We start from the raw sequence: 25,999 nt of genomic DNA, 5'->3' as shown, positions 1-25,999 counted from the left end.
CTGGACAGCATGTTACTGTACTAAATATTATTGGCAGTTGTGTATCTAAACATAGAAAAGGAAATGTGTTTGTACTGGGATGTTAGGATGGCTGTGACATCACTAGGCAATAGAAATTTTTCAGCTCCGTTATAATCTGTGAGACCACTGTCATATATGTGGTTTATCATTGATTGTAAATGAACAGTGGCTCACTTAAAAAAAAAAAAAAGAAGAGCTTTGTTTACTTTGCCATAGAATTCTGATTTTCTTCCAGCATCCATCCATCCACCTGCCAGGACACGTGGGGCACCATATGCTCAGAGTCAGCCACAGCAGTCACAGGATGCAAGCACGGGTAGCTCTGTCTTAGATTTCATAGACTCCGTGGCTCCTTTGCGTGATTGCTTAGAGTTGGAATAGTTACCGAGGTCAGACTCGAAGGGTTGGACCTATATGAGGTTTCTGGCTTTGTGTTCCACTCCAGGGACATGGGAAGCCCCCGTCAGCGCAGCCTTTCACTGAAGTTATGGCATTGCTCTCTTGGAGGGTGCTGGGGAGGGGGCGTATAAAGAGATTGTTTCAAATTTTAAAAATCACCTCCCTGTGACAACTGACGATGTGATCGTCTCACCTCTTTGAATGTCGTTTACTCTTTGTGCTTTCTTTGAGTGTATTTGGAACAGAGAACTGATGAGAGTCTGGTTTTAAAGGATTCATTTCTTTCCCATCTTGATTCTGTAGCTTGCAGTGAGCTGCATACTCCATCGCTAGATCGAAAGCCAAATAGTTTTGTTGCGGTGAGTGTCACCACCCCTCCTCAGGCATTCTGGACGAAGCATGCACAGACGGAGATCATTGAGGTGGGTGCTGGTGGTCCCTCCCTGAGGCGCTGTGGGGCATTCTCTAGTGGTGTCTCTTGTCCTGATGTTCAGTTACTCGTGCATCTGTAGCTGAAGCCGTATTTACGTGAGTTGTTGCTATTTTCCCGTGGGTTTTCAGTACATTGATATTTTTCATCACATTTACTCATCTGGGTAGCATTTATGTTGCCATATCCTTTACAGTTATTGATTAACTATTGGCAGCTTGTTTTTGAACAATAATCCTGTAAGCTTTATTGCCTTGTAAGAGGTAAGACCTAATTCCTTCTTGTCACCTCCAGTTGGCTGTTACTTTGGAAGAGTTGTGCTCATTAATCAAAGCTTAGAAGAGTATTAACTATTAACCACTCTCTTGTCCAAACATACCCCTATTTTTGTTGGTTTTTGTTTTTACAGCCTTTTGAGTTTTGTGTTACGTGTTTACGTTTTCCACTAAGTTACATGATAAACATTTATGGAGGGAATTTTGCAAAATCCTTTTAGATCATCGAGCACATTACATAACACTAAGTGTAGGAGTCGGTGGCATGAGATTCTGCAGTTGTAAAGTGAAGAATTATCAAACTTTAACTGCATTTCTTCTTCTTCACCAGTTGTGCATTTTGGAAGCTAGCCCACCCTTTCAGTGTCTTAGGAACTTATTTCCAAGTTCACGTCAACAATTCTGCTTTCTAAGCATTTGTCGAGTGCTACCTACACATCTAAGCATAGTGCCAGGCACTGTGGATGATACAGAGCCCACCAGGGCACAGTCCCTGCCCCGAGGAACTGACCAGCTGGTGGATGGGGAGGCAGAAATGAATATGGCTGCGCCTGTGCACAGCGAGTATGGGAAGTATTGGAGTAGGAAGGTGAGGAGAGCACCAGGAGGCTGGGATCCTATCTGACTCTCAGAACAGGCTTCCTAGGGTGGGGCTTCATGAAATTCTGCTTCAGTACGTCTGCATTTCTCACAAGCATTTCTTGCAAGCTCCCAAGTGCATTTCTCCCAAGTGCATTTCTCGCAAGCTCCCAGGTGATGCCCAGGTAGCCAGTTGGGGGACTCCATGTGAAGAGCCCGCCAGAGTTCTGTTGTGGTTATGCAGATGTGTGACCACAGGGAAGGATCATGCGGATTTGGGGTCTAACTGTATCCTGGTCGGTGTGTGAAAGGCACACGTAGGAGAGCAAGGAACGAAAGCCTTGAAGGCCGTGGTGTTAATCAGCACACGGTAGTGAGCCAGTGTAGGCTTCTGGGCAGGGGAGTCACCTGGCCAGATGTCCTAACTTGTATAGGACAGTCATTTGGAGGAGTGAGAGTGGGAGGGAGTGGAAAGAAAGGAGTGTGTGACAGAGACTTTGAAGGTGAACCTTGCAAGGGGAGTTGCAAGAGAATATCATCTCCCAGACAGCAGGGAGTTTTGTCTGCTTTGCTTCACTACTGTTTCCCAGACACTTAGAATAGTGCCTGGTGCCCAATAAATGTTTGTGGAAGGAATGAGTGAATGAATGATCACTGGGTGGTTGAGAACAACAGAGAAGAAGGCACCAAAGTGCATGCCCGGGCTTTTAGCCTGCTTGGAAAGGGAGTCAGAGGTGGCCTTAGCCAAGGGCGGGTAGAGGGAGAGATGAGTTGGTCGAGGCCCTAGCAGCCCACCCAGGTGGAGTTGTCCGGTCAGCTTGACCGCCTGGATCTGGATCTGCAGAGAGAAAACGGAGGCAGAGGCCCAGGGAACGGTGGCTGTGATAATTACCTGGTACCTGAGAGAGTATGGTATTACGGGGCTTTGGAGGACACGGCTAAGCTGCCGGGAAATGGTCACCTATGATCTAAAAACTAGTAGTTGATCCTAAAAAAAGGATAGCTTTTAAAAAGTCAGGCTTTAATTATTCCAAACACAGGCTTCTAGAAATATATAATAAACCACTTAAGCCATTCATTTTCTCTCTTTCATCTGCTTGTTTGTACCTCTTAAAGGAATAACCCAAAGTCGTAGGTCTAAATACACATTACACTTTAAGTCATAAAACTAAGAGTGCGTGTGGACATCCAACTTGTTTCAGTTTTTAGAAATTCCTCCCTCTGAGTGTGAAACCCATGAAATGAGTCCTCAGGCCCAGCTTGTTTCATGGGCTGATTTATTGTATGTGGATCTGTCATGGTCTGTCAGACTTCCTTTTCCTCTCTTAAAAAGCAGAGGATTTTGTTTGTTTGTTTGTTTTATGTATTTATTTGAGCTGCCTTTAGCATTCGTGTTGATTCAAGACAGTGAGAATGTTAGTTTCTCATTCTGAAAATGTTGATGTATTTCAAAAGCAATTACATTTTAAAAACCCAACCCTGTGTTCTGATTATTTCCTTTTCTGTTCTAGGGAACCAACAATCCTATATTTCTAAGCAGTATTGCCTTCTTTCAAGACTCTCTTATCAATCAGATGACACAAGTCAAACTCTCCGTGTATGATGTCAAAGATAGATCTCAGGGAACAGTTAAGTAATGTGTTGTAGTTCGTGGGATTTTCTTCCCTTTCAAAAAAATTATGTAATCATTTGAATGAGAGGTGAACACAGATTCACTTCACTACTGGCTCACAAGTTAGCTCATGTCTAAATGCATTTGTCTTTGCAAATTTTTAAGCTTTCCCATCGGGCTTCTGACATCAGAGTAAGAGGTGCTGTGGGAGGCAGTCAGCTGTACTCTCTGGGGCCGTGGTAATTGCATCAGAAGCAAAGCAAGTACACCAATGCTGCCTCTCTTCCTTCTCTTCCTCAGATGTATTTACTGGGCTCTGGAACGTTCATTGTCAAAGATCTGCTGCAGGACAGGCATCATAGGTTGCATTTAACACTAAGGTTGGTGTTCAGTTTTATTCCCTTGGAAGGATCTGGAATGATGAGGTCCAGGGACAGGTGGGGAAAGGACCCATTTCCTATACTGAGAGCGCACCCTTCCCTTCCCAGAAGCAGTCTGTGTGGCGACACTGTGTTGTCTCCTGAGGCAAAACAAATTACTTAGCCTATCAGGGAATGGAAACTTTTAGCATCCATAGGAGATATGAGCACAGCTGTTCCGAGCCCTAAAGGAAGGCCTGGATACATATCTAATAATACTGAGTGTGTTTCTCTGTTATTTAGCCCCTCCCCAGTAAAATATAATCTCCCAGACAGCAGGGAGTTTTGTCTGCTTTGCTTCACTGCTATTTCCCAGACACTTAGAATAGTGCCTGGTGCCCAATAAATGTTTGTGGAACGAATGAGTGAATGAAAGAGAAACCCCCACCGTGTCCCAGGATGAAAAGATGAAAGATACCAGGATGTCAATCCTTCCAAATCATTTTAGGGGCACTTCCCACCAAAAACTCTGACATGGTGTTCTTTTTTCAGAATAATGTAAAAATTGTGAGAACTATGATCTGGGAAAATAATCCAAAATAGCTAGGAAAATTTGACAAAAAATTAAGTCCCTGCAGTGTTGAGACGTTCTGAAGTTACTGTAAGTAAAGTAAAGACAGTATTGCAGGCGTTGACTATCTGATCAGTGAACAGGATGAGAACCCTGCAGCATCGTCTAAACATAGTTTGTTTAGAGAACTTCATTCAGGAAAAAGGAAAAAGGAAAAATCTTAGGTAAAATGAGAGGGATCATGTAAGGAAAAGGACTTTGAGAAAAATATTTAGTTACATCATGCGTCAGAGTTAACTCTAGTTGGGTTAGAGTTAAATGTACAAAACGGACACCATTCTTTTTAAAGGAGCTAAAGGCGACTGATCATTGAACAGATAGAGCAGGAAAGGACTTCACAGGCACGAGGACAGGGCGAGGAAATCACAAAGGAAATGGTCAGTAGATGGGACCAGACAAAAATTTAGAACCTGGTTAAGTGAGACCTTGTAAATAGAAAGCCTGAAGTTCCAGGGTGTCCCCAGGCTCCCTGGATGGATCAGATGAGCCTAGGCCACCATCAGCCACCTAGGTAAAATTAGAGGGATCGTGTAAGGAAAAGGTGTCAGGGCGAAGCTGACTGAGGCTGGGGTAGCATCAGCTCTGTCATCTCAGGATTCAAGGGCTTCAAGGAGCCCTGGCTGGATTCCATTACTTGGAGTTCAGGCTTAGGCCTTGGGCTAATATAAACCTGAGGGTGGGGTGGGAAGGAACAGAAAAGGGCCCAGGGCCAGAACAAGGTGTTCTCTAGTCCTCACTCTGCCACGTGTCCCCCTCACCCTCTGGGCAGGGGTGAACCCAGGCACTGGCAGCAGCTCGAGAACAGCATTGGCTCCTCCTCAAGGAGGCCCCCTCTGATTTCACCCGCACGTCCACACTTCCCTGTGGTGCGTTGTCCGTTCAGACACAGCCCTCCGTTGTGCCCCATGGTTTCCTCGTCTGTCTCGCTGGGGAGGAGCCCTGTGTACACAGCGAATGTTGACCGACTGGTCAGTCAGCTCGGCCCTGCTGCCCCCAGGACCCTGATGACCCAGTATGGCCAGGACTTTGCATTTCAGCAGAAAAGAAGCACAGTTGCAGCACCACTCATTAAAGCATGTTGTACATCACAGGTCTGCAGAGAGTGACCGTGTGGGTAACATCACCGTGATTGGCTGGCAGATGGAGGAGAAGTCAGACCAACGGCCCCCTGTGACCCGGTCTGTGGACACTGTCAATGGGAGGGTGAGTTACGCCACTTTCCTCCTCTCCTTTAGAAAGAGCAAGGGAATTAATCGGTAAAAATGCGGCTCTCGTGGACTTAGCCTTTGTGCTCAGCAACGGGCAGGGCCTGCTGCTTGATGCCGCTCCCCATGGACACTCCGGTCCTCCTTAGGCACACCTTGAAGCAGGAAACAGGGCTCCCGTCCGTAAAGCCCTGCTGCCCTGGAGCCTGCCTGTGTTCTAGGTGCTATACTGGCCACATCTAGAGGGCAGGAGTAAGCAGGAAAGAGCCCTGCTGGAAGAACTGCAGTCAGGGGGCAACTTAGGGGGTGTGGAGGGCAAGTGAAGAGGCATTTAGGACCCAGGTCATCTGTCCTGTTTTGTTAATATCTTCCTCTCCCAGACACATGCATGCCCTGCAGTCTCCTGGTGCATACCTTCACCTTTTCATATGCTCCCCTCTTCCCCGATCCTCCTCCCCCTCTCCAGCTACACCCTCCTGCACCCACTCTCATGCACAGTCTCTCACACAGACACTCAAAGAAAAATTCTAATTTCAGAGCCCCAGCGCTGGTAAGTAGTCATTGTTGTACAATACAGAGATGTCTCATTTCACCCAAAATAGCCCAGAATGTTAGTTCTGGAAATATCCCTTGGCATCATCTATTCTCTTCCTTTCGTTTTATACATCAGAACACTGAAACACAAGGTGAAGTGGCTGAGAAACCACGCATGCCTAGAGACTTGTGTGTGCATGAAGTGGTTCAGCACACTGGGAGGTGAATTACTTTGTGGCTTGGGCAGCTTCTTTATTGTAGAGTTCATGGTGGATGTTCATCTTAAGAGTTCTGTTGTGATGTATTTAGGCCACTGTTTCTGCTGAGTGTTCAGGAGTCATCTGAATCTCACAGTTTTCTTGTGCATTTCCTTACACATTATCAGATGGTTCTTCCCGTCGATGAGAGCTTGACGGAGGCATTAGGAATCCGATCCAAATATGCTTCGTTGCGAAAGGACACTTTGCTGAAATCGGGTAAACAGCTTCCTCCTTTGGTATTCTTGCCTCTCTTGTGAGTATCCACTTGGGCCCGCAGTCCCCTTTGCTCCCCACCTGCTGCGATTGTCCCCTCTCTGCTGCTTATCCTCGTGTTCTTTTTGCAGCATATAAAGAGTTACTACAAAAAACAATAATAATTTTCATTTAAAGAGGATTAAAAAATAAAAAAGAGTCAGTAATACTCCAAGGAAGTCATACTTCATCTCACTCTTTCCTGTTTCACATTGGGGTTGGTGACTGGCGACAGCCTCCCTGCCCCCAGCTGCTCACGCTTTAGAGTTAGTTACATGTTCTGGGACAGGAAGATTGCATGTTGCTGGGAAGAAGCGTTCAGACTTAGTCACTTGGTGGGTTTTTGGTGTAAGTGTTTTAATTCCCGTGAGATGAACAGTGAGAGGACTTGAGTTGTCACCATCCCCGAGGGCCAGGAGCGAAGAACCCACGAGGCAGGTCTGCAGCCAGTTCACATGCAGCCTGTCTCCCGTCATCCCACCCCAGTGTTCGGCGGCGCCATCTGCCGCATGTACCGGTTTCCAACCACCGATGGTAACCACCTGCGGATCCTGGAGCAGATGGCAGAGAGCGTGCTCTCCCTGCACGTGCCCCGGCAGTTCGTGAAGCTCCTACTAGAGGAAGATGCAGCCAGGTGAGGCCACACGGAAGGACTGACTGTCCATCATACCCATATCATGTGCCCCTTCCTTTCTGAGATATAGTGGGCAGAGCACGGGCATCAGATAGACCAGACTGCAGACACAGCCTCTCCCCTGCAGCTCTGTGGCCTTGGCTTGCCTAAGCCTCAGTGTGCTCATTGGGATCATGGATTCCTGTGCAGGGATTTTGTAAGACAGTGTGCTTGAACCCAGATGTGTGTCCTGCACTCAGAACCTCCTCCCTTCTCCTCTCCTCTTTTTTTTGAAACAGAGTCTTGCTCTGTTGCTCAGGCTGGAGTGCAGTGGTGCAATCTCAGCTCAACGCAGCCCCCGTCTCCCAGGTTCAAGTAATTCTGCTGCCTCAGCCTCTGAAGTAGCTGGGATTACAGGTGTGCGCCACCAGGACTGGCTAATTTTTGTATTTTTAGTAGAGATGGCGTTTCACCATGTTGATTAGGCTGGTCTCGAACTACTGACCTCAGGTGATCCACCCACCTCTGCCTCTACAGGTGTGAGCCACCATGCCTGGCCTGCCTTCTCTTCTTTTCTTTCCCCTCTCACTAGTCCTTCAGAAAGTTAGAAATAACTGGTAATTGTTTGATCCTAGCTGCCCAGCAGTAGTTTTCTAGGTTAGGGTCATAGATAAGGGCTCCAGAAGACTGAGTATGACCTGTCAGCTCACTGTGGTCCCATAAGGGTCTTAACCCTTCTGCATCTCTCAACCCAGGGCATATTTTGTCAGCCCTAAGGTGAGGAGAAGCCCAACAGGTGGCCCAGGCCGTGCAGATTATGTCCCCTGTCTCTCTCTGTTTCAGTTTTGTGCTGCTGTAACAGAATGCCAGAGACTGAGTAATTTATAATGATCAGAAAAGTGTTTGACTCATGGTTCTGGAAACTGGGAAGTCCAAAAGCATGGTGCTGGCATCTGGTGAGGGCCTTCATGCTGTATCATCCTGTGGTAGAAGGCATCACACAGCAAGAGCGCCCTTGAGAGAAGGCCAAACTTGCTTTTATGACAAACCCACTGTTGCAATAACCAACCCATTCCCACCATAATGACATCAATCCATTCATGCGGGCAGAGCCCTCAGGCCACATCATCTCTTAAAGGTCCTACTTCTCAAAACTGTGGCATTCAGGATAAAGTTTCCAACATAGGAACTTTGGGGGATAGTCTCAGACTGTCATTTCTCCTCCTTGTCCTCAAATGATGTTGATTATAAACACAATATAACAGAAGCATGAAAGAAAGCAAGGTTGCCAGAATCCTGCTGTTTTCAAAGAGCTATTTTGTTTACATTTTTTATCTGGAAAAAACATCACACTTAAAGATGAAGGGCAAGAATAATGCAATGAGCACCTAGATACCTTTCACCTAGAATCACCAATTGTTAATATTTTGCCAATTGCTTTCTCCATGTATGCACATATTTTAGTAATTTTAATTTTACAAATTTTCATTAAGCTTTGTCCATATTTTTGTGTATTTACATAGTGACAGTCTATTTTTCCATGTATTTTTGGTTTTTATGTTTAAATTTCCCATTACATGGTGTATTATAACTTTAAAGAGTTTATTCATTTTTTATTTGAGACAGGGTTTTGCTCTGTTACCCAGGCTGGAGTGCAGTGGCGCCATCAGAACTCACTGCAGCCTGAAACTCCTGGGCTCAAGCCATCCTCTTACCTCAGCCTCCTGGACAGATAGAACTACAAGCACACACCACTATGTCCAGCTAATTTTTTCATCTGTTGTAGAGACAGGGTCTTGCTATGTTGCCTAGGCTGGTCCCCAACTCCTGGCCTCAAGCACTCCTCCCACCTTGGCCTCCTGAAAAGCTGAGATTCCAGGCATGACCCACCATTCCTGGCCAAGAGTTCATTCATTTAACAAGTGCTTTAGTTCAAGGGTTTTGTTGTCGTTTTCAGCAACAACCACATGTCAGGCACTGTTCTCGGTGTGGGAGGCTTCTTGGTGAGCTCAGTGTGGGGGTTGGTTGGAAGCAGAACTGGGAACCTCACACAGGAACTCCAGATGTGTCCGCGTGTGCTGGGAATGAAAAGGGAACTGTGAGAAGAAAGAGGGTGCTCAGGGCAGGCCTCTGTGGGATGATGACGTTAAACTAACACCTAAAGCCTAGGAAGCAGTCACATGAACACGGCAGACACATTCCAGAGACAGAAACTAGCAGTGGCCTGGCAGACAGAGCGGCTGTGCTCAGAGCGGCCTGAGGTCATGGGGCGGCTGGCCATGTAGCCCTACCTGCTCTGGGTGTCCTTTTACATTAATTTTGCTATTTTAATAAGAATAAAATGGCACAGCTTTTAAAAACAATTTAGACAAGTCAGATTTCCTAAGACCTTATATAAAATTTAGCTTTTTTTCTTTCTCAAAGGAAAACATGAGTGCAGTATAAAAAAAAACAAATAGCGCAGAAAGGTTTTAACTAAAAACAACTCTTGGGGCTCTACTTTCTGATCTGCTTCCCAGAAACAATCACTTTTTTAGAGTTTTAGTGTTTACTGATGTATTTCTAAATATATGTGTAAAGTGTTCTCTTCATTAATCAATTTCAGGGATTAGCTACCGATTTTCTATGCTGAGGGTTTGGCCTTTTATACCTTCCCAGTCCCCATTTTCCTAATTTGGTTATCGTTTTTGTTTTTAAATCCATCTTGTGATTTTGCTGTTATGATTGTGTAGCTGTTCTTCATTGCTGAGCTAAGGAATTTATATTTCAGTTCTTATACAGCTTTTATTTTTTTGGAGATGACAATTCCTCTTTTTCTTCTCTCCTCCCTCCTCTTCCCCCTTCCCCCTTCTGTTACCCTGTGCCTCTGTCGAGCACACACATAAAGACAAGATCTGGCCTGATTTCATCCACAGTGACACAGCGGGCCACTTTTAGGTTCAGACGGCTCCTCTCTCACATAGACACAGAAGGAAGAATAGCCAGAGGTCCCAGCTCCCATGGTCCTCGTCCCATACCCAGAAAGGATGGCAGTGAGACAGAAGGGCTTGTGACGGCAGTGCAATCTGTGGAACTCCGCTGCTGAGGAGCCAACTCTAGGCTGCAGCTGAGCAGTTTTAGATTCTGCAGCTCCCTTATCAGGGGGAGGGCAGAAGGCCCACACCTTAGGAGAACCTGGGAGGCGATGAGAAACGCCGTCCTGATAGCCTCCTAGGGGAGATGATGAGACAAGCAGGAGATGGCTCGGGACGGTTACTCACTGCCTGCAGTCCTCTCTGTTCCGGGAGGATCACACGTGGTTTTGTCCAGACTCAGGTGGGCTGTGGTTTGAGCCTGTGCCTGAGGGTACCTGCAGGTCATCAAGGTAAAGCGTCTCCCCAGCAGCCCTGCCTCCTTCTCCCCACCTGCACTTAGTTTCCCTTGAACATTTGACTAAGTTCCCGTGAAAAGCTACTCTGGATACATTCCCGTGTGGTCAGTGGTCTGCCTTTCATGTAGCTAGTTGCCCTTTGGATAGGTAGTGTAACCATTGTCCTGGCCCGCCCTGGGCATCCGTGATTCTTGCCCTGCAAATGCTGTTGTCCTGGGTAGGCCTCCTGGGCCTCTCTGGGGAAACCAGTTAGCCCGCAGCCTGATGCATCTGTGTCTTGCTTTCAGAGTGTGTGAGCTGGAGGAGCTGGGAGAGCTGTCCCCTTGCTGGGAGAGCCTCCGGCGTCAAATTGTCACCCAGTACCAGACCATCATCCTCACATACCAGGAGAACCTGACCGACCTCCATCAGTACAAAGGTGGGCGCACCCCCATGCTGTCCCCACACACACACAGGCACACACACACACTCTCACTCACTGTCACTCACCCTGCTTTCCCAGCCAGAGATCTGGAAGACAGGGCCACTTACACATTCCCACTGACAGACCCTTTAATGGATTTTTAAAAATAACTTCTCATGTAGGTGTGAATTCTTTCAAATATGGGTTTTTCAGATCTTAATTAAAAAGACCAATCTGTGAATTGCAGTGAAGAGTCCTCCTATGGTGTCATCTACCAAAACAGTCACTGTGGAATGAAATTTAGGGGAGGCGAAATCTCGGGCTATTACTGGTTCATGTTATTTCTTCATCTTGGACTAATGTCAGTACAGTGACCGAAAGGATGTAGGTCACTCGCCTGGAAACAAAGCAGGTTTTCTTGATTTCGCGATTTAAAGAGTCAGGGGTAACTTCTGTTAAACATATAAATTGTTAAGGGGGAACTCTGTATTTTAAGGCACAGAAAGCAAAGTGGAGTGTGAATGAACACCTCACTGTTTCTCCTTGAAAGATGCCATTTGATTTTCAAAACACTCTCAGGGCAGATTTAGAAATCTGTTCTTGCACCTTTTTTATTCCAAGTGGAATGAATTTTTTGGTTTTTCATTACTCTATGTATTACTTTAGCATTTTGAAGTATTCTGTATTTTTAGATTCTTCCCTTTGATTCCTCTACATAATGGAATTTCAGGGTTTAAGGAAAACCATAAGCCCTTAATGTGGTTTTGACACAGAACCTATGAACCCGTCCGTAAACTTGGATGAGAAGAAGCCAAATGCAGAACTGACAAGGAGGTGTTGCTTAGGCTTGGCGTGAGTCTGAAGAGAGGGTCTGAGTATGTCACCAGGAGAAACGGCAGCATTTGCCCAGGAAGGAACCGAGGGACTCACCCATGCCTGCTGCCTCTTACCTGGGAAAGTGTGAAACCCACCCAGCCTTGAGTATTCTAGAGCAGAGCTTCTCAAATGTCAGTGTGCACCCGGATTCCTTGAGAACTGTGTTGAAGTGGCGGTCCGGGATTGTGCCTTTCTCATAGGCTCTCGGACGCTCATGCCGCGGTCTGTGGACTGCACCCTAAGTATCAGTCCTTAGAGAGCCATCTCCTGTGGCAAACTGGGGGCACACAGTGGCTGGTCTGCGATTCGTATGCTGGCAGTATCAGTTGATATTTTTCATTAGATGAAACGTTTTTTTCTTCTACTCTTGTGGTTGTCAGTTTAATTTGCAATCCTTTTATTTTGTAGGCATGTGATTCTCTAATTAGTTACGGATTCTGATCATAGAAACAAGATTGTGGATATTTGTTATAAAATAGTGTCCAGGCTCCTTAACCAACAGACGTGAACAGGGAAACATCGAAGTTCATGTGTCAGAAGGCTGGAATCAATGCTGTATTGCATTTGCTCATCTTGATGGGCCTGAAGGGTTGAGAAGGCCTCTTCATCGCCTTCGAGAGTTGAGATGTATTGCTCTAGCCAAACCAAATTCTTAGCTGTTTGATGATGGCGGTCTCTGGAGTCAGAACAGGCAGTCTCTGGCATGGACCCCTTTGCTTATTCCAGTAGTGCTGACATCGTGCTGCACAGAATGACATTTTTTGTATCAGATCTCTCAGTAGAGAGCTGGGTCTTGGAAGACGCAGCATCGTTACCATAGCTTTTTGAAGCCAGTTCTCCCTGGCGCCATTCATTCCCTGAGCACCCAGAACCAGCTCTCCCGACCAGCGGGCTGCCCTTGGCGTCTCACCCACCTGCCACCTGCAAATGAAATGTGCTCATGGCAACTCAGAACCTTCTAGGCCACTGCTGACACATACCTGCGTATATGCCACAGCATCCTCTGAATTCCATGTTCTACTTGCAGCTCGTGAACGCAGCATGCGTGCTGATGGCCTTTATCTTCTCCTGTTCCATTTCTTAGGGCCCTCGTTTAAAGCAAGCAGTTTGAAAGCAGATAAAAAGTTAGAATTTGTTCCCACAAACTTGCACATACAAAGGATGAGAGTTCAAGACGATGGAGGATCAGGTACCTATTTTTCTGCCCCCTCTCGTTGAATCACATTTTGCTGCTTTTCTCTCTAGGTACTTGGTCCCTGAGTGCCCCACATCTGCCCATTTCCCTGTGTGCTCTGGGCGGCTGGGAGGAGAGATTTGTCACAAAGACCTTCAGAAGGTCTCTGTTAAGAGCCCACACCCCTTCCTTTTGTCTCTCCTCGCTCTAGCTTCCCTTTGTATTTCTGCAGTAGAAAGTTGCCTGTAGGCCATTCTTCCCAAGGAGGGATGCAAACAGGAGTTACAGGGTGGCTTTCTGCAGCCCGTGTGGCTCCACTTGAAATGTTTGGAACCCCTTTTTGCTGAGGTGATGGCACTGGGCTCCAGGAGACCCTTGGGCGGCCAGGGCTGTGGGAGGGAGGGTCAGGACCCCAGACTTGTGTGCATATCCCTATAGCTGGCTTGTCCACAGGCCTGAGCCCAGAGTAATGGAGGAGAGCTTTCTGTCATTCAGATCAGAACTACGATATCGTCACCATCGGGGCGCCAGCAGCACACTGCCAAGGTTTTAAGTCAGGAGGTCTCCGCAAAAAGCTGCACAAATTTGAAGAGACCAAGAAACAGTAAGTAGCCAGAGAGAGCTTGTGGTCCTTGTACAGTTTTCTGATGCTTCTTTTCTCCGTTTAAAATAAAATCAAAGTATGACCACAAGAACATCCAGCCATCTGATCTGCCTCTGCGTGGCGGGAGGATCTGCCTCATGGAGCCTGTGCTGCTCTGTTGGCGTGTGACTGAGCTGGGTGGGTGATGAGGGCACTGGATCGATGGTCCTGTCCTGCAAAATGAGGAGCAGATTGTGATCCCACCTCAGAAGTGGTGCTCCAGGCAGCCACCCTGTGCGGACTCTGCTGGCTCGGCATCCTTTAGAGTCCCTGGCCAGTCAGTTGAGCACCACGGGCACTGAGCCTGGAGCACGCTGTTTCCTAGAGTGCAGCAGGGGTAAACATTCCCAGTTTCTGAAAGATTTGGGGGGCCGTACAGAGCTCCTGTCCTGAGCAGGAAATTTCCAGGTAGGGCGGGTGGTGAAGGGCATGTGAGGCAAAGACGTGGCAGAAGCAGTGCACGTGGCGAAATGTGGCCGGGTGCGCGGTGCCGGCGGCGGAGAGCTAAGAGGGCTGGCCTTGCTGCCAGCCTGCTCTGTGACCAGAGGTACAGTGCCCAGCAGATCTAGGCTTGGTTCCAGGAGCTCAGGGCCTTGCCTGGGAGTAGATAAGTCAGCAAGCGCCATTTGGCGTGACCAATGCCCGAAACAAGCATGCTGTTTCGGGTGCATGGAGCAGGGCATCCACCCAGCCCCCAGGGGTGGGAGGGAGAGAGCCAGAAATAAACCCAAGCTGTTGTGTTAGCTGTGCGGGAGGCATTGATGATCTTCCAGAACGTCACCTGTGAAGATTTCAGCAGCTCAGGAAGTGGGGGTGATGAGTGTCGGTGACCAGTAAGGTCCTTGGACTGTGACGGTAAAATAGAGGAAGTAGCATGAGGTGTTTGGTTTAGGGAGAATAATTATGACTTAGCATGTGTTTGGGCTGATAGGGAAAGACAGAAGTGGATGAGGTAAGGTGAATGAGAAGAAAACAGTGTTGGAGCAGGGTTCTCACAGGATGGAAAGAGGCAGGAGCAGGCGTTCGTCAGAAGGGCCAGGAGAAGAGGGGGCGCTGCAGAGAGATGTTTGAGGTGGGAAGGAGCAAGCGGAGGCATCCATGAACAGCCCTGCAGCGTGTGGGCTGGGGAGGGTCGGACTCAGCAAGCGAGCATGGAACAGTGTGAGGGAAGGTGAGCAGAGGCCCAGGGAGCGTCACAAGAATCCCATGGATGGTCGGGTGAAGAACTCTGGCACAGGCCACGGAGCTGGTGGGTGGCACCTGACTGTGCTGCCGCGGCTGGGAGTCAGGACATGACCTGAGAAAACGGACTCTAGGCTGGAGCTGGAAGGAGCTAAAAGGTCAGATCCGTGGCTGAGGGGGTCAGGGAGGCAGCTAGGGGCATCACTGCTCAGGGGCAAGGCTGAGCAGGGAACGGAAGAGCGTGCCCTGTGAGAAGTCACGTTCAGATACATGCACAGGCTGCCTGGGCCAGCCCAGAGCCCAGTGAGTCCTGGAGACGGGAGGAGAAATAGGGAAGGGGAATTCAGGCCCCCAGACAACCTACTTGGCCTCGATTCATTCCCAAGGGTGCTTCCCTAAGACATACCAGGTAACTGGACCTGCCTTAGGATTCGCTGACTCCAGCGTCCCTTTGGGAAATAGGAAGAAGACGCAGCTTCCTGTGCCCACCGCAGCTCTGCACAGCCAGCCAGAAAGCGTGTCTGTCGCTCCATTGCATGTTGCCCTGTGGAGAGTGTGAGCGTGCAGCTTGAGACGGGGTGGGGCCTGAAGGAGAACGCGTAGTAACTCTGTGTGGCCAGTCGAGAAGGGGGCCTCCTGGGGGTCTTCATCCCAGGCGGCTTGGGGTGTTGATTCCTGATAACTCTGCATGTTAACTTTAGAATTTATTTCTCAAAATACCTCTTTAGTATTTTTCAAATAGATAAGTTTCAATTTAATTTCCTACTAATGCCATCAAGCCACTTATGGATACGGTATTCATGATCTGAACTTTCCTTCCAATGCAGAGGTAACTTGGCCTGAGGTGGGATATCTCCCTGGGGCTCGAGCACAGGGAGTGAGGCTGCCCTGAGGAATAAGCACGTCGGGCTCATAATTGTAGTCATCCCTGTAGTTGGGACCTCAACACATAATTTTAAGTATTTTGTCAAAAAATAAGTTGGCTTTTTAATTTTTTTGTTTTTGCATTTGGTATTTGCTAACAAACTGCTAATATTTCATTTTGGTTCTTTTCTTTAGCAGTTTTGAGGAGTGTTGGTGAGTTTTCTGTCTGTGGAGAGAGTGTCTGTTTGGGTCTCGTCCTCACGCAGAGAAAGCTTGTGCCATCCCCACCCCTCCTCGTGTGGGCTTCCCCCGTGGTGCTGCCATGGTTCCTAGTCACGCACCTCGTAGACAGTTCTCCCTTCCAACTGCAATGTTCTTTAATAATGAATAGCCAATCTTCAGTCTGCTGTTTTACCTTTCAAACTTGGCAGCCGCGTGTTGCCGTGCTCGCTCTGAGAAAGTTCCTCGTTCTGTTTCTCCCAGGAGGAGGAAGGGCCCAACCTGGGAAGCCTCTAGGTGCCGAGTTCTCGTGTCAGCCCCTGGGTGCAGCTGGGAACCCCTTTCTGTCTTAAACAGGAATCTTGTGGCTTTTCAGTTTTCACTTCACTATTACCCCTTGTACAAATGAAGCCAGCCTACCTCTTCATGATACTTATTAATTTATGCTGATTTTAACAACACTGTTACCAGGGTCAGTTTTACTTCTGGGGGTGGGTGCAAACCAAGATTTAATACAACTGAGTGGCTTTTGCCACCAGATAATTAGTTGACAGTTAGAATCCACAGTGTCTGCTGCCTGGGCTTCCCTCCTGCTGCCCCAGGCTCATAACAGAGGCTCTGCAGTGGTGCTTCATTCAGAGGCACCTGCAGCCCCTCAAGAAATGCTGCTGCCTCAGAGCCTGTGACCCATGGGGCTCAGGGGCTATGGCTGGGCCCTGCTGGAGGTGTCAGGCTCTGCTGGGGGCATCTGACAGCAGGGAGCACTGAGGACATTCCTCCATGTCCAGGCTGAGGCCTCTCAGCTTCCCCCTGGGGTCCTTTTCCCTGAGGGTACTTCAGGTGCAAGGTAGGGAGGAGGGCATCTAGGGACGGTCGCTGCTGCTCCCGCCTCCCTAACGGAGGAGACCCATGCTACTTCTGTGGAAGTGGCTCCCAGCCTCCCCTCCCTGCCTTTTCTCTACTGGGGCCTCTTTCAAGGCCTGATCTTTCCCATAGGGGACAAGTAAAGTACTTAGGGGTTGAGTCTAGGGGTGCAGGGGAAGAGGAATGGGAGGAGAGTGCCAAAGGCCCAGCTGCTACCAAGGCCTGCTCCTGGGTAAATCCCAACCCAGGTGTTTTGGGTTGAACCTTGTTCCTGGGGAACTTTCTGAGTTCCTGGGTTCCCTCTGAGGACCCTCCATTGCCCAGTCTGGGCCTGGTCACCCCTTTCCCCTCTGCCCCCTGCTCCCCGTATACAAGACTGTCCCCGAAGCGGGGAGGGGATGGAGTGGGGAGGGTTATAGGCAGAAGGAGTGTCCCTGCCTGGAGACTGTGAGGGGCTAAATCCCAGGCGGAGGGGACCCAGCCTCCCAATCCTCCTACCCTTGCAGAACCCAGCTCCATGGGGGCTCAGCCTCTGCAGAGGTGATCCTGCTCTTCTCATGTCCAGAGTGACTGTTGCTCAGCAGTTACCAGCAGTTCCTGGCCAGGGCCACAAGACTCCACCCTTACACTCTCATGGCATCTTCAGTTTAGCCCATGACCCCAGCTCTGGGTAGGTCCGGGTCTGGGGTGGGGTCCTAATGCAAAGTCCAAGGGCCATACCTAGGATACTGCCTCCTGGGGCTGCCCCTGGGCTTCATGTCTACACCTCCATCCTGCCGCCTTCATGTGGCCGCCTGGTTTTTAAAACTAGGTAGTTGAGCACACATGCTTCTATTTTCCTCATCATCCTAAACAGTACTTCTTTGAAATTTGCCTTTTCTTGCCTCTGCCATGTATATCCCGTGCATAAGTCCCAGGTACCATCGTTAAAACATGACTTGTGAGAACACAGGGCAAGTAGAGGGCAGTGCTTTTCTCTTGGCCTGGGCAGAGGGTATATATTTGTTGAAGGGCACACGGCCACCTCCTTGCACAGAAGTAGATCTGCATACAGCACATTTAATATATGTACTCTAAATATTGGGGGTCTGGGAAGAATCCATTTTTTTTCACCATTTTTGGAGTCAGGGTCTTGCTCTGTCCGCCAGGCTGGAGTGCACTGGCACCATCAAAACTCACTGCAGCCTCAAACTCCTGGGCTCAGTTGACTCTCCTGCCTCAGCCTCCTCAGTAGCCAGAACCACAAGCACAAACCACCATGCCTAACACATTTTTACATTTTTTTAAAAGATGGGGTCTCCCGATGTTGCCCAGGCTGGTCTTGAACTCCCGGGCTCAAGCAGTCCTCCCACCTTGGCCTACCAAAGTGCTAGGATTATAGGCCACCATGCTTGGCTGAATTGATTTTTTAACACCCTATTTTGAGATTGTGTTTTTAAGACGAAATGATCCTAGAAGGCAGCTATTCATTTGGAAGAGTGATTGCAGATTGGAAAGTAGTCGTGTGCACATCGTGCTGTGGAATGACTCCTGTTGTGCCCCGCGAGCTTGAGTGCGGTCTGCTGCATGAGCTTCTGGCACATCCACTGTTTTTTACTGTGGCGTGCGGGCTTGTGGTGGTGGTGTTTCTTTCTGGGGTGCTTTGGTTTTCGGTTTTTGCATGTTTGCCGCATAATCCAGCAAGGGAAGGGGTAGTGGTGGTTTCTTGATGACCCACTTTGGGACTTCCCTGGGAAGGGGCCAGTGGGAGAAGATTCTCAGCCCTGAGCAAGGTGACCGTCATCTCCAGGGGAAGTGATGGAGGATGTGGTGAGAGGTGCCCTCGCTCCTCCTCTTTCTCGCTGTTCCTCAGAATTCAAAGGGTCACTCTATATAGGGACCAGTCAGGACCCCTCATCCTATGTGTGAAGGGACACCAGTTCTACCCAGAGCTCACAATTTCAAATTTTAGGAGGAGACCCTCTGCACTGGTGGCTTGTACTTCTTCCTGCTTTCCTCACCTTCCTCAGATGGTCTGAAAAATAAATGTATAATATTGCATTGATTGGGATCCAGGCTAAGAGACACGCAATTCATCATCACCATGTAGTTGGACCCAACACGCTGGCCAGGCCCCTATAGCGGGGGGACATGAAGTTGGTCCTTCAGAGCCTCCTGATTGTGCTGGGAGGGGCCAGGCTGTAGGCTTGGCATCAGACCCCTAGACACACACACTGCTTGGTGGCGAAGAGGTGGGAAGGAGGGAGAGCCAGGGTTTCACAGCCACTGAGGAGTCCGGCTTTGCCTGTGGCTTGGCATGTTCTCCACTTTCTCTTCATTTGATGAAACATTAGTTCTCAAATTAGGGAAGTCCTGGAGTGAAGGAAAGGGAAAGGAAACCCAATTTTCTAGGGACTTGCTGGGGTCAGACATGAGAGGAAGGATGACTGTGGGTGTGTTCACAGGGAGCTTGAATTCCTGATTGGCCAAGTGAAAAAAAATAGGTTTTGGTTGCTTGGGGACAAAGTCCAACACCCACTGCAGTCTCTGCTACACTGTGATAACCTGACCCCTTCTTCTGTAGATGGTCTCCACGTCTCCACTGAAGTACTGCTTATAAGTTAATAGATGAGGTTGTGAGGTGAAAGATTATGATCATTTGGGTGATTACGGGATATGATTGTTCAATACCTGTTCACACATTTACATACACAAGTGAAAATACAGATACATGCAAATACAGATGAAAGACTGAGTCATAGTTTAATATTTCAAGCTTCTGCCATATAGACAGGAAGAATCCACTAAGATATACTTTGCTCATCAACAACTAGAGTAGCCTAGGAGAACAGCCCTGAGTCCCAGAACATCCCTGAGTCATTTTAGGGTTAATGTGACTGGGGCTGGGATGATGCTGTCGTCCTTTACAGATTCTGGAGAATCCCTTAGAATCTGTTCTTATCCTTTCCAGTACATCATCTGGCTGCCAGTCCATAATCTACATACCACAGGACGTCGTCAGAGCCAAGGAGATCATCGCCCAGATCAACACCCTGAAAACCCAAGTCAGCTACTATGCAGAGCGGCTGTCAAGGGCAGCCAAGGACAGGTCTGCCACTGGCCTTGAGAGGACACTCGCCATCTTGGCAGACAAGGTAGGAGGGCTGCCCTGCTGCATGTGGGCTGGGGAGTTTCCTTGGGTTTCTGGGGGCCGCCGGGCAGCCCAGGTGTGCCTAAGGTGGTCCACAAAGAGCGTGACATTGGGAAGACTTTGAAGGTCTACCTGAGGTCCATTTCCCACAGAAACCAGGGTGGTTTCGTGATTCGTCCGCAGAGCTGGACAGACAAAGGGCAGAGCCCAGGGCTCATGACTCTTAGGTGCAGCCTCAGGCATGTGTGCCCTTCAGTGAGTCCGTGGGGCTCATTTTGTTGAGGCTAATACAGTTCCACCTCTTTCTCAGTAACAGCCTAACCAGCACTTTTTTTTTTTTTTTTGCCACATTTCTATTGTAGTTGAATTTGAAAACAGAAACTGAGCTATTATACAGACATAAGATAAGAACAATATAATTTTATTGGCTTACATACAGTCAGTACACCAGCTTCTACTTAGCCATAACTTGATCCTGATTTAAAAATATGTAAGTATTAATCCCAACTGAGGAAGTGGCTATTATCAGACCCTTTTGATGGATGATGCTTTTCCCATCACTCAGTCTCCCTCTCAGTGCGCGCACACACACACACACACACACAGTCACACACAAACACACACAGATTCTGACTGCACCTCTGCACTCACGCTCACTGTGCTATTGAACTGCTTTTCCTGATCAGAATGTGTAATATCCTTCACGTGTGTTCACACAGCATAAAGAGTGTGAGGTAGGGATTAGATCCACTGGAAAAGAAAGATGTAGTTGTCAGCAGTAACATTATGAACCACAGAACCCGTGATGCGTGCAGAATTCTCCTAAACCAGACATGTTGTGCCAGGAGGCCAGCTACCCAGACCCAGAACTTGATGTATTAGATGCTGAGGAACGAAAGATAAGACTTCCACAATTGAACCAAAGTAAGACCTGACCCCTGGACACTTGTTCGCTGGAAGGTGGAGGACAGACCAGGAAGTCTGTCAAGGCTGGGGCAGTGGGCTGTCTCTGCAGGCCCCTCCCCTAGCAGTCACAGGTCAGAGGCAGGCAGGGATCAGAGAATGTCAGAGATTTCTCACCCTCTTTTCCTCTTGCTTGGTGGGAAATTCTTGTTAAGATTCAGCCCCAGCGGGCCACATGGCCGTCTTCGTATTCAGACATCTTGAGGGATGTAGCCCTTCAGTTGCTTTGCACTGTGGAGAAAGGCAGAGGGGTGCAGTACTGGGCTTTAAGCCCATTCTCCATTTCTCAGATAAGGCAGGGGCCTCCCCAACCCCTGGCCTGGACTCAGCAGCCTTGGTTTGTGTGCACCTGCAGACACGGCAGCTGGTCACGGTCTGCGACTGCAAGCTCCTGGCCAACTCCATCCATGGGCTGAACGCCGCGCGGCCTGACTACATTGCCTCCAAGGCTTCTCCCACTTCGACTGAGGAGGAGCAGGTGATGCTTAGAAATGACCAGGACACCCTCATGGCCCGGTGGACAGGGAGAAACAGCCGATCTTCCCTGCAGGTGGACTGGCACGAGGAGGAGTGGGTGAGTCTGCTGCCGTGGCTGTCACCCCACTGCTGGACTTGGGCCGAAAACCGCAAAGCCTGTTGCCAGTCTCTGTCCCTCCGAAGTGCCTCAAGGTTTGACTGCTGTGAACAAGCTCCAGGTTTCCTTCCTGGATGGCTCCTTGGCTCCTGATGCAGGGAGGGAGACTATTTTGGAAACCTGGTGTCCAGATAGGGGTAGAGCTGTGCTGGGGCCTGGGCCAGCCTCAGGCCTGGATGAAGAGGAAGAGAAGTGGGTTGTCCTCCCCTGTTGGAGGTCTCTCCTTCCCCTGCCGCCTGTGCCTTCTGTGGCCCTGGGATGCTTGAGACCAGTCAGGCCTCTCCTACTTCCTCAGTGCTCTGTTTGCTGTTAGATTTTCCAGGGCTATGTGTATGTGGGGATGTGGGAGCTCTGGTGCTGGGGCAAGTAGTTGTGGATTTTGGAGCGGCCGCCCTGACACTGCATCACATTATTGTTCCTCAGAGAATTGGCGCCGGGAGCAGGATCTGTGTTTCTTGAGGGAGTGACATATTGTACAACTTGTTTTTGCCATTGATTGAGACTACCGCTTAGAGGCATTGTTCTGCGAGCCCTGAACTATTAATCAGCAGCAAAGTAGCATCCTATATGCTGCGTGTGTTTCTGCACATCACTCCCAGACCTCCCTCACCTCCTCTATCCAAATTTCCGTTCCCTTCCATCCAAAGGAGACCTCCATCTTGTCTGTGTGTGACGGTTGTAGGAAGTCTGCAGTGGCAGGAGGAGGAGATGGGACAGTGCCCTGTGGCCCTTCAGGCAGCACTGGAGGGCCACCTGGCCCCCAGAAGAGTTACTAGCAAACCTCTCCCAAACTCTAAAAACAATGGCCACAGGAGATCGATGCATCATTGAAAAGCAAATGCAACTTTAATGGGGAATTAGGAATCATCTTTATATTTCTAAACTTCGAGGTAGTTTAACAAGTGTGGAAGCCCAGGGCAGGGGATCGGTGGAGGGCGATTTGGTTTGTGTTCTGTTTGTGTTTCTGTTCGGGAGAGCTGACCCACACGGGCCCCTTTGATTTGGAAGGAGAAAGTGTGGCTGAACGTGGACAAGAGCCTAGAATGCATCATTCAGCGTGTGGACAAGCTGCTGCAGAGGGAGCGGCTGCACGGCGAGGGCTGTGAGGACGTCTTCCCCTGTGCAGGCAGCTGCACCAGCAAGAAAGGTAACCCGGACAGCCACGCCTACTGGATCAGACCAGAAGACCCCTTCTGTGATGTCCCCTCCTCACCATGCCCCTCCACCATGCCCTCCGCTGCATGCCATCCTCATCTGACCACACGTGCGTATGCATCCATGCTTCCCACACGCTGCCTCCACTTCACCTTGTGTTGCTTCCGTTTGTCTGTGTCTCTGATCCATGCACTCCTCCCCCACGCAGACTGCAGGGAGGGCCGCCAGGTGGAGCGGGGGCATCCCAGTGCACGGAGCAGCGGGCGGTGAGAGCGGAGTCTCCGGTTGCCTTTCTATGTAACTGGAGCCCATGTGTGATTCTGCATCTCTGCCAGTCAGAATCTCAGGGTCCTCTTGGGATACACCATCATGGCTCTAAGGGTTGGCCTCCTGGGCTTTTCAGGTTTGTAAAGCAATCTGAGAACCTGAAGGAGGCCAGGATGCAGACGCCTTTCTGATGTGATTGTCTATGGCATTAGGAATTGGTTGAGTGAAAGGGGAAAGGGGAATTGTGCAGGGACACAGCTGGATGAGAGAAATTGGCAGGTCCAGTGGACACGTCTGAAAGCTGGTTGGCATTGGCTGGGCACTCTCTGACGCAGCAGAGGCATGTTGCCTTGGGGCTTGGTAACAGAGAGTGGGCCCCTGTTCCTGGGCTTCTTGTGGTCCGAGTCGGGTGGTTTGGCAGAACTCTTCATTGGCATGAAGCAGCACGCTTCACAACAGTCTCCTGTCCGCAGAGACAACGGCACGCCAGGACACTGTCCTGCAGAGAGCCTTAAAGCTGGGAAACGGTCCCTGCAACTGAGGTGCCTCCCGTCTTTTCCTGTAAGAGCCGGAGAGTTACAAGCTAGTTGGCTGAGACTTGCCCACAGACCTAGCTTCTGCCTCCTTTTTGTTCTCCTGTGGGAGTTTTAAGCCATAGTAGGAAAGGCCCAGATGTGCTGGGATTAGGCTTCCTGTGATGAGGGGTTTTATATTCTGAATTGGGGAACTTCCATTCAAGGTGTCAGCGTGCTTCTTGGTCAGAGCCTCTGGGCAAATCCCCCTTCGGGTTGTCAGACGCCCTTTGCCTCTTTACTCCGCCTGCAGTCTGTTTCCAGGGCACTGTCTCACTTGAGCCTCTGTCTCGACCGTTGTCCCGTCACCCATCTCTCCATCTCTGGGGGTTTATAGTTTCACTTCCCCACACCTGTGATTGGTTCATGGAACTGTTTTATCTTTATTCATGTTCTCTTTTTTATGTAAATCGTGTTCCTTTTGAAAACTTTCTGAAAGTTCATTGTTTATTTCTTTCCACTTTATTATCTTGTGATTTTAAATTTTTCTACAGATAAAGAAAAGAGTAATTTATTGGCTGTTTTAAATGTGGGAGCTAGTTTATTTCATCAGATGGGATTATATCCCTAACTTAAGTGTCATTTTTTTTCTAGGCACATCCTGTATTGTTTAAATATAGATACATTTTTATTCAGTTTTAAAGTTATTTAAATGAGCATTTATGCTATTTAGGGTTTGGCTTGCGTGTGCCATAAAAATCAGCTGTTATAATAATGGGAATGTGAAGCTTACTTACATTTGAGAGAGTCTAACTCTGCTGATCAGTACTCAAAGAAATGTATGAAACCATATGCCACCAAATTATCTGTGGATGGTCCTTAATTTAAACATTTTTAGCACAGCCAGGAAGCTGTTCAGTCCTCAGTGTAAGCAGGAGGATCAGAAAGAAGCAGTCTGTGAGGTATTTATTTCGGTGAGTCTTGTCCACAGTGCCACGGCTTGGCTCTGCGTGGCTTTTTATAGCATTCCAAGTTACTGGAGCCATTGTTTTGGCTTAATGAGCAGGTGTGTTCACACCAACATATTTATTATGTGAAAATGACTCTGTACTGCTCTGAAAGGCATCATCACTTTTCATTCCAGTGCTATACCCTGTCCTAGGTCCTTGGTTTTTATTTTTCACCAGGGAGCTGCCCTGCCTCAGAGCTGCCCTGCCCTGATCAGAGAGCCCTGTCTGGCAGGTGAGGGTCACCCAGGGCCAAGGCTTTGTGGGGGACCCACTGACAAGTATCTGCCAGCCAAAACCACAGAGGCTCCTCAAACTTCCCTTCTTCTCATCTCTCCAAAAGTCTCCCGTGCCCCTCCACCCCCACCTGCCAAGGTGTACCACTGTTGCCCCACTAGGATTTAGTGGCTTCCACTGCCTTCCTCCTGTACGCTCTGTCACTCTCCTCATACCCAAAGAGACCCTTACACCAAGTTTTTCTTAGTCTGGGGTCTGTGGGTACCCGCAGGTTCTTGTACCCCTGAGATTATGTGCTGGAATCTGTGTGTGTATAGAGAGGAAGTCCAGAGTGGTCATCTGTTCCCAACTGCATGACCCAAGGCAAGTTACAAACCATTATTCCAGGAGTACCAGGGAAGACCCCCTCTTTCTCCCCTTTGATTGAAAGATGAATTTAGCAAATCGGGTTTAATCCCTGATGCCTTCACAGCAACGGTCCCAACCCAGCTGTTGGGAAACAGGCTCCTAGACCTTCCTCCTCATTCATAAACTCAGAATCCTAGAAGATGGGTTATGGGGAGGCAAAAATCTGTATTTTTTCAAGGCCTCGCATAACCTGATGAGCAGATCAATATGTAAGAGCCACAGTTCCGAATCACTGTGGGTTTCTACCTTTGTTAGCAACATGGTCTCAGGGTATCTGGGTTAACGAAGAGGTTGAACTCTTCACCTTACAGATGCCTTTGTATTCTCTTTCCTCTTTGCCAGTTTGAAAAGTCACTTCCAAAGATGATGAGAGAGGAAGGATGCTTTGCCCTTCTTTACAACCTAGGTTATAAAATCCCCATCAAGCTGTTCTGGCTGTTCTTCGGGATCCGGGATCTGAGGCCACCTCATTTCCGCATCCTGAAGACATTCTTTGAACTGAAAAGCTCAGACATAAATTAACATAAATGTTTTCTCCCATGATTCCTTTTCAAACTCGTTTTCTCTCAGATGGTGCACCCAGTTAACTGGAAAGTTTAGTTTTTAAGGGAAATACGAAATTGAAATAAGGTTAAATGGAATCAAAATTGGTGTTCTTTAAGGACCTGAAGGGACATTCTAATTGGAGACTACCCCTAAATCACAAAACTTAGCATTTGGTTTAAATGTGGAAGATTGGCATCGTTTTTTTTTTTTTTTTTGGTATACTGGTTTCATTCCTGGATCTTAACACTTGGGATCTCAGCAGTCAATCCTGAGCCCAGGCTTCCCCGGTGAATCAGAGCAGTAGGCCTGACCGGGGAACACTCTGTGTGCTGGTCAGTCTCTCTCCTTACAAGTTGCTTCCAGATGCCGCAAGCC

General features: G+C 48.6%; 1 protein-coding gene across 1 annotated transcript in view; it reads left to right on the top strand.

Moving 5' to 3' along the window:
* INPP4A (inositol polyphosphate-4-phosphatase, type I, 107kDa) overlaps positions 1 to 25,999 on the top strand; it is a 72,554-nt gene that overhangs the window by 16,736 nt on the left and 29,819 nt on the right. Inside the window, exons 4-16 of the mRNA XM_011969623.1 lie at positions 724 to 842; positions 3,216 to 3,332; positions 3,617 to 3,696; positions 5,398 to 5,509; positions 6,431 to 6,521; positions 7,044 to 7,191; positions 10,828 to 10,958; positions 12,904 to 13,008; positions 13,489 to 13,597; positions 15,881 to 15,895; positions 19,716 to 19,899; positions 21,214 to 21,432; positions 22,501 to 22,639. Coding sequence (XP_011825013.1) covers positions 724 to 842; positions 3,216 to 3,332; positions 3,617 to 3,696; positions 5,398 to 5,509; positions 6,431 to 6,521; positions 7,044 to 7,191; positions 10,828 to 10,958; positions 12,904 to 13,008; positions 13,489 to 13,597; positions 15,881 to 15,895; positions 19,716 to 19,899; positions 21,214 to 21,432; positions 22,501 to 22,639 — 1,569 coding nt within the window. The remainder of the gene's footprint in view (positions 1 to 723; positions 843 to 3,215; positions 3,333 to 3,616; positions 3,697 to 5,397; positions 5,510 to 6,430; positions 6,522 to 7,043; positions 7,192 to 10,827; positions 10,959 to 12,903; positions 13,009 to 13,488; positions 13,598 to 15,880; positions 15,896 to 19,715; positions 19,900 to 21,213; positions 21,433 to 22,500; positions 22,640 to 25,999) is intronic.

The sequence above is a fragment of the Mandrillus leucophaeus genome, unplaced genomic scaffold (genome assembly GCF_000951045.1).
Source record: "Mandrillus leucophaeus isolate KB7577 unplaced genomic scaffold, Mleu.le_1.0 Scaffold9, whole genome shotgun sequence".
Lineage (NCBI taxonomy): Eukaryota > Metazoa > Chordata > Mammalia > Primates > Cercopithecidae > Mandrillus > Mandrillus leucophaeus.
The sequence above is the reverse complement of the archived record's forward strand: the minus strand, read 5'-3'. Positions and strand labels throughout refer to the sequence as shown.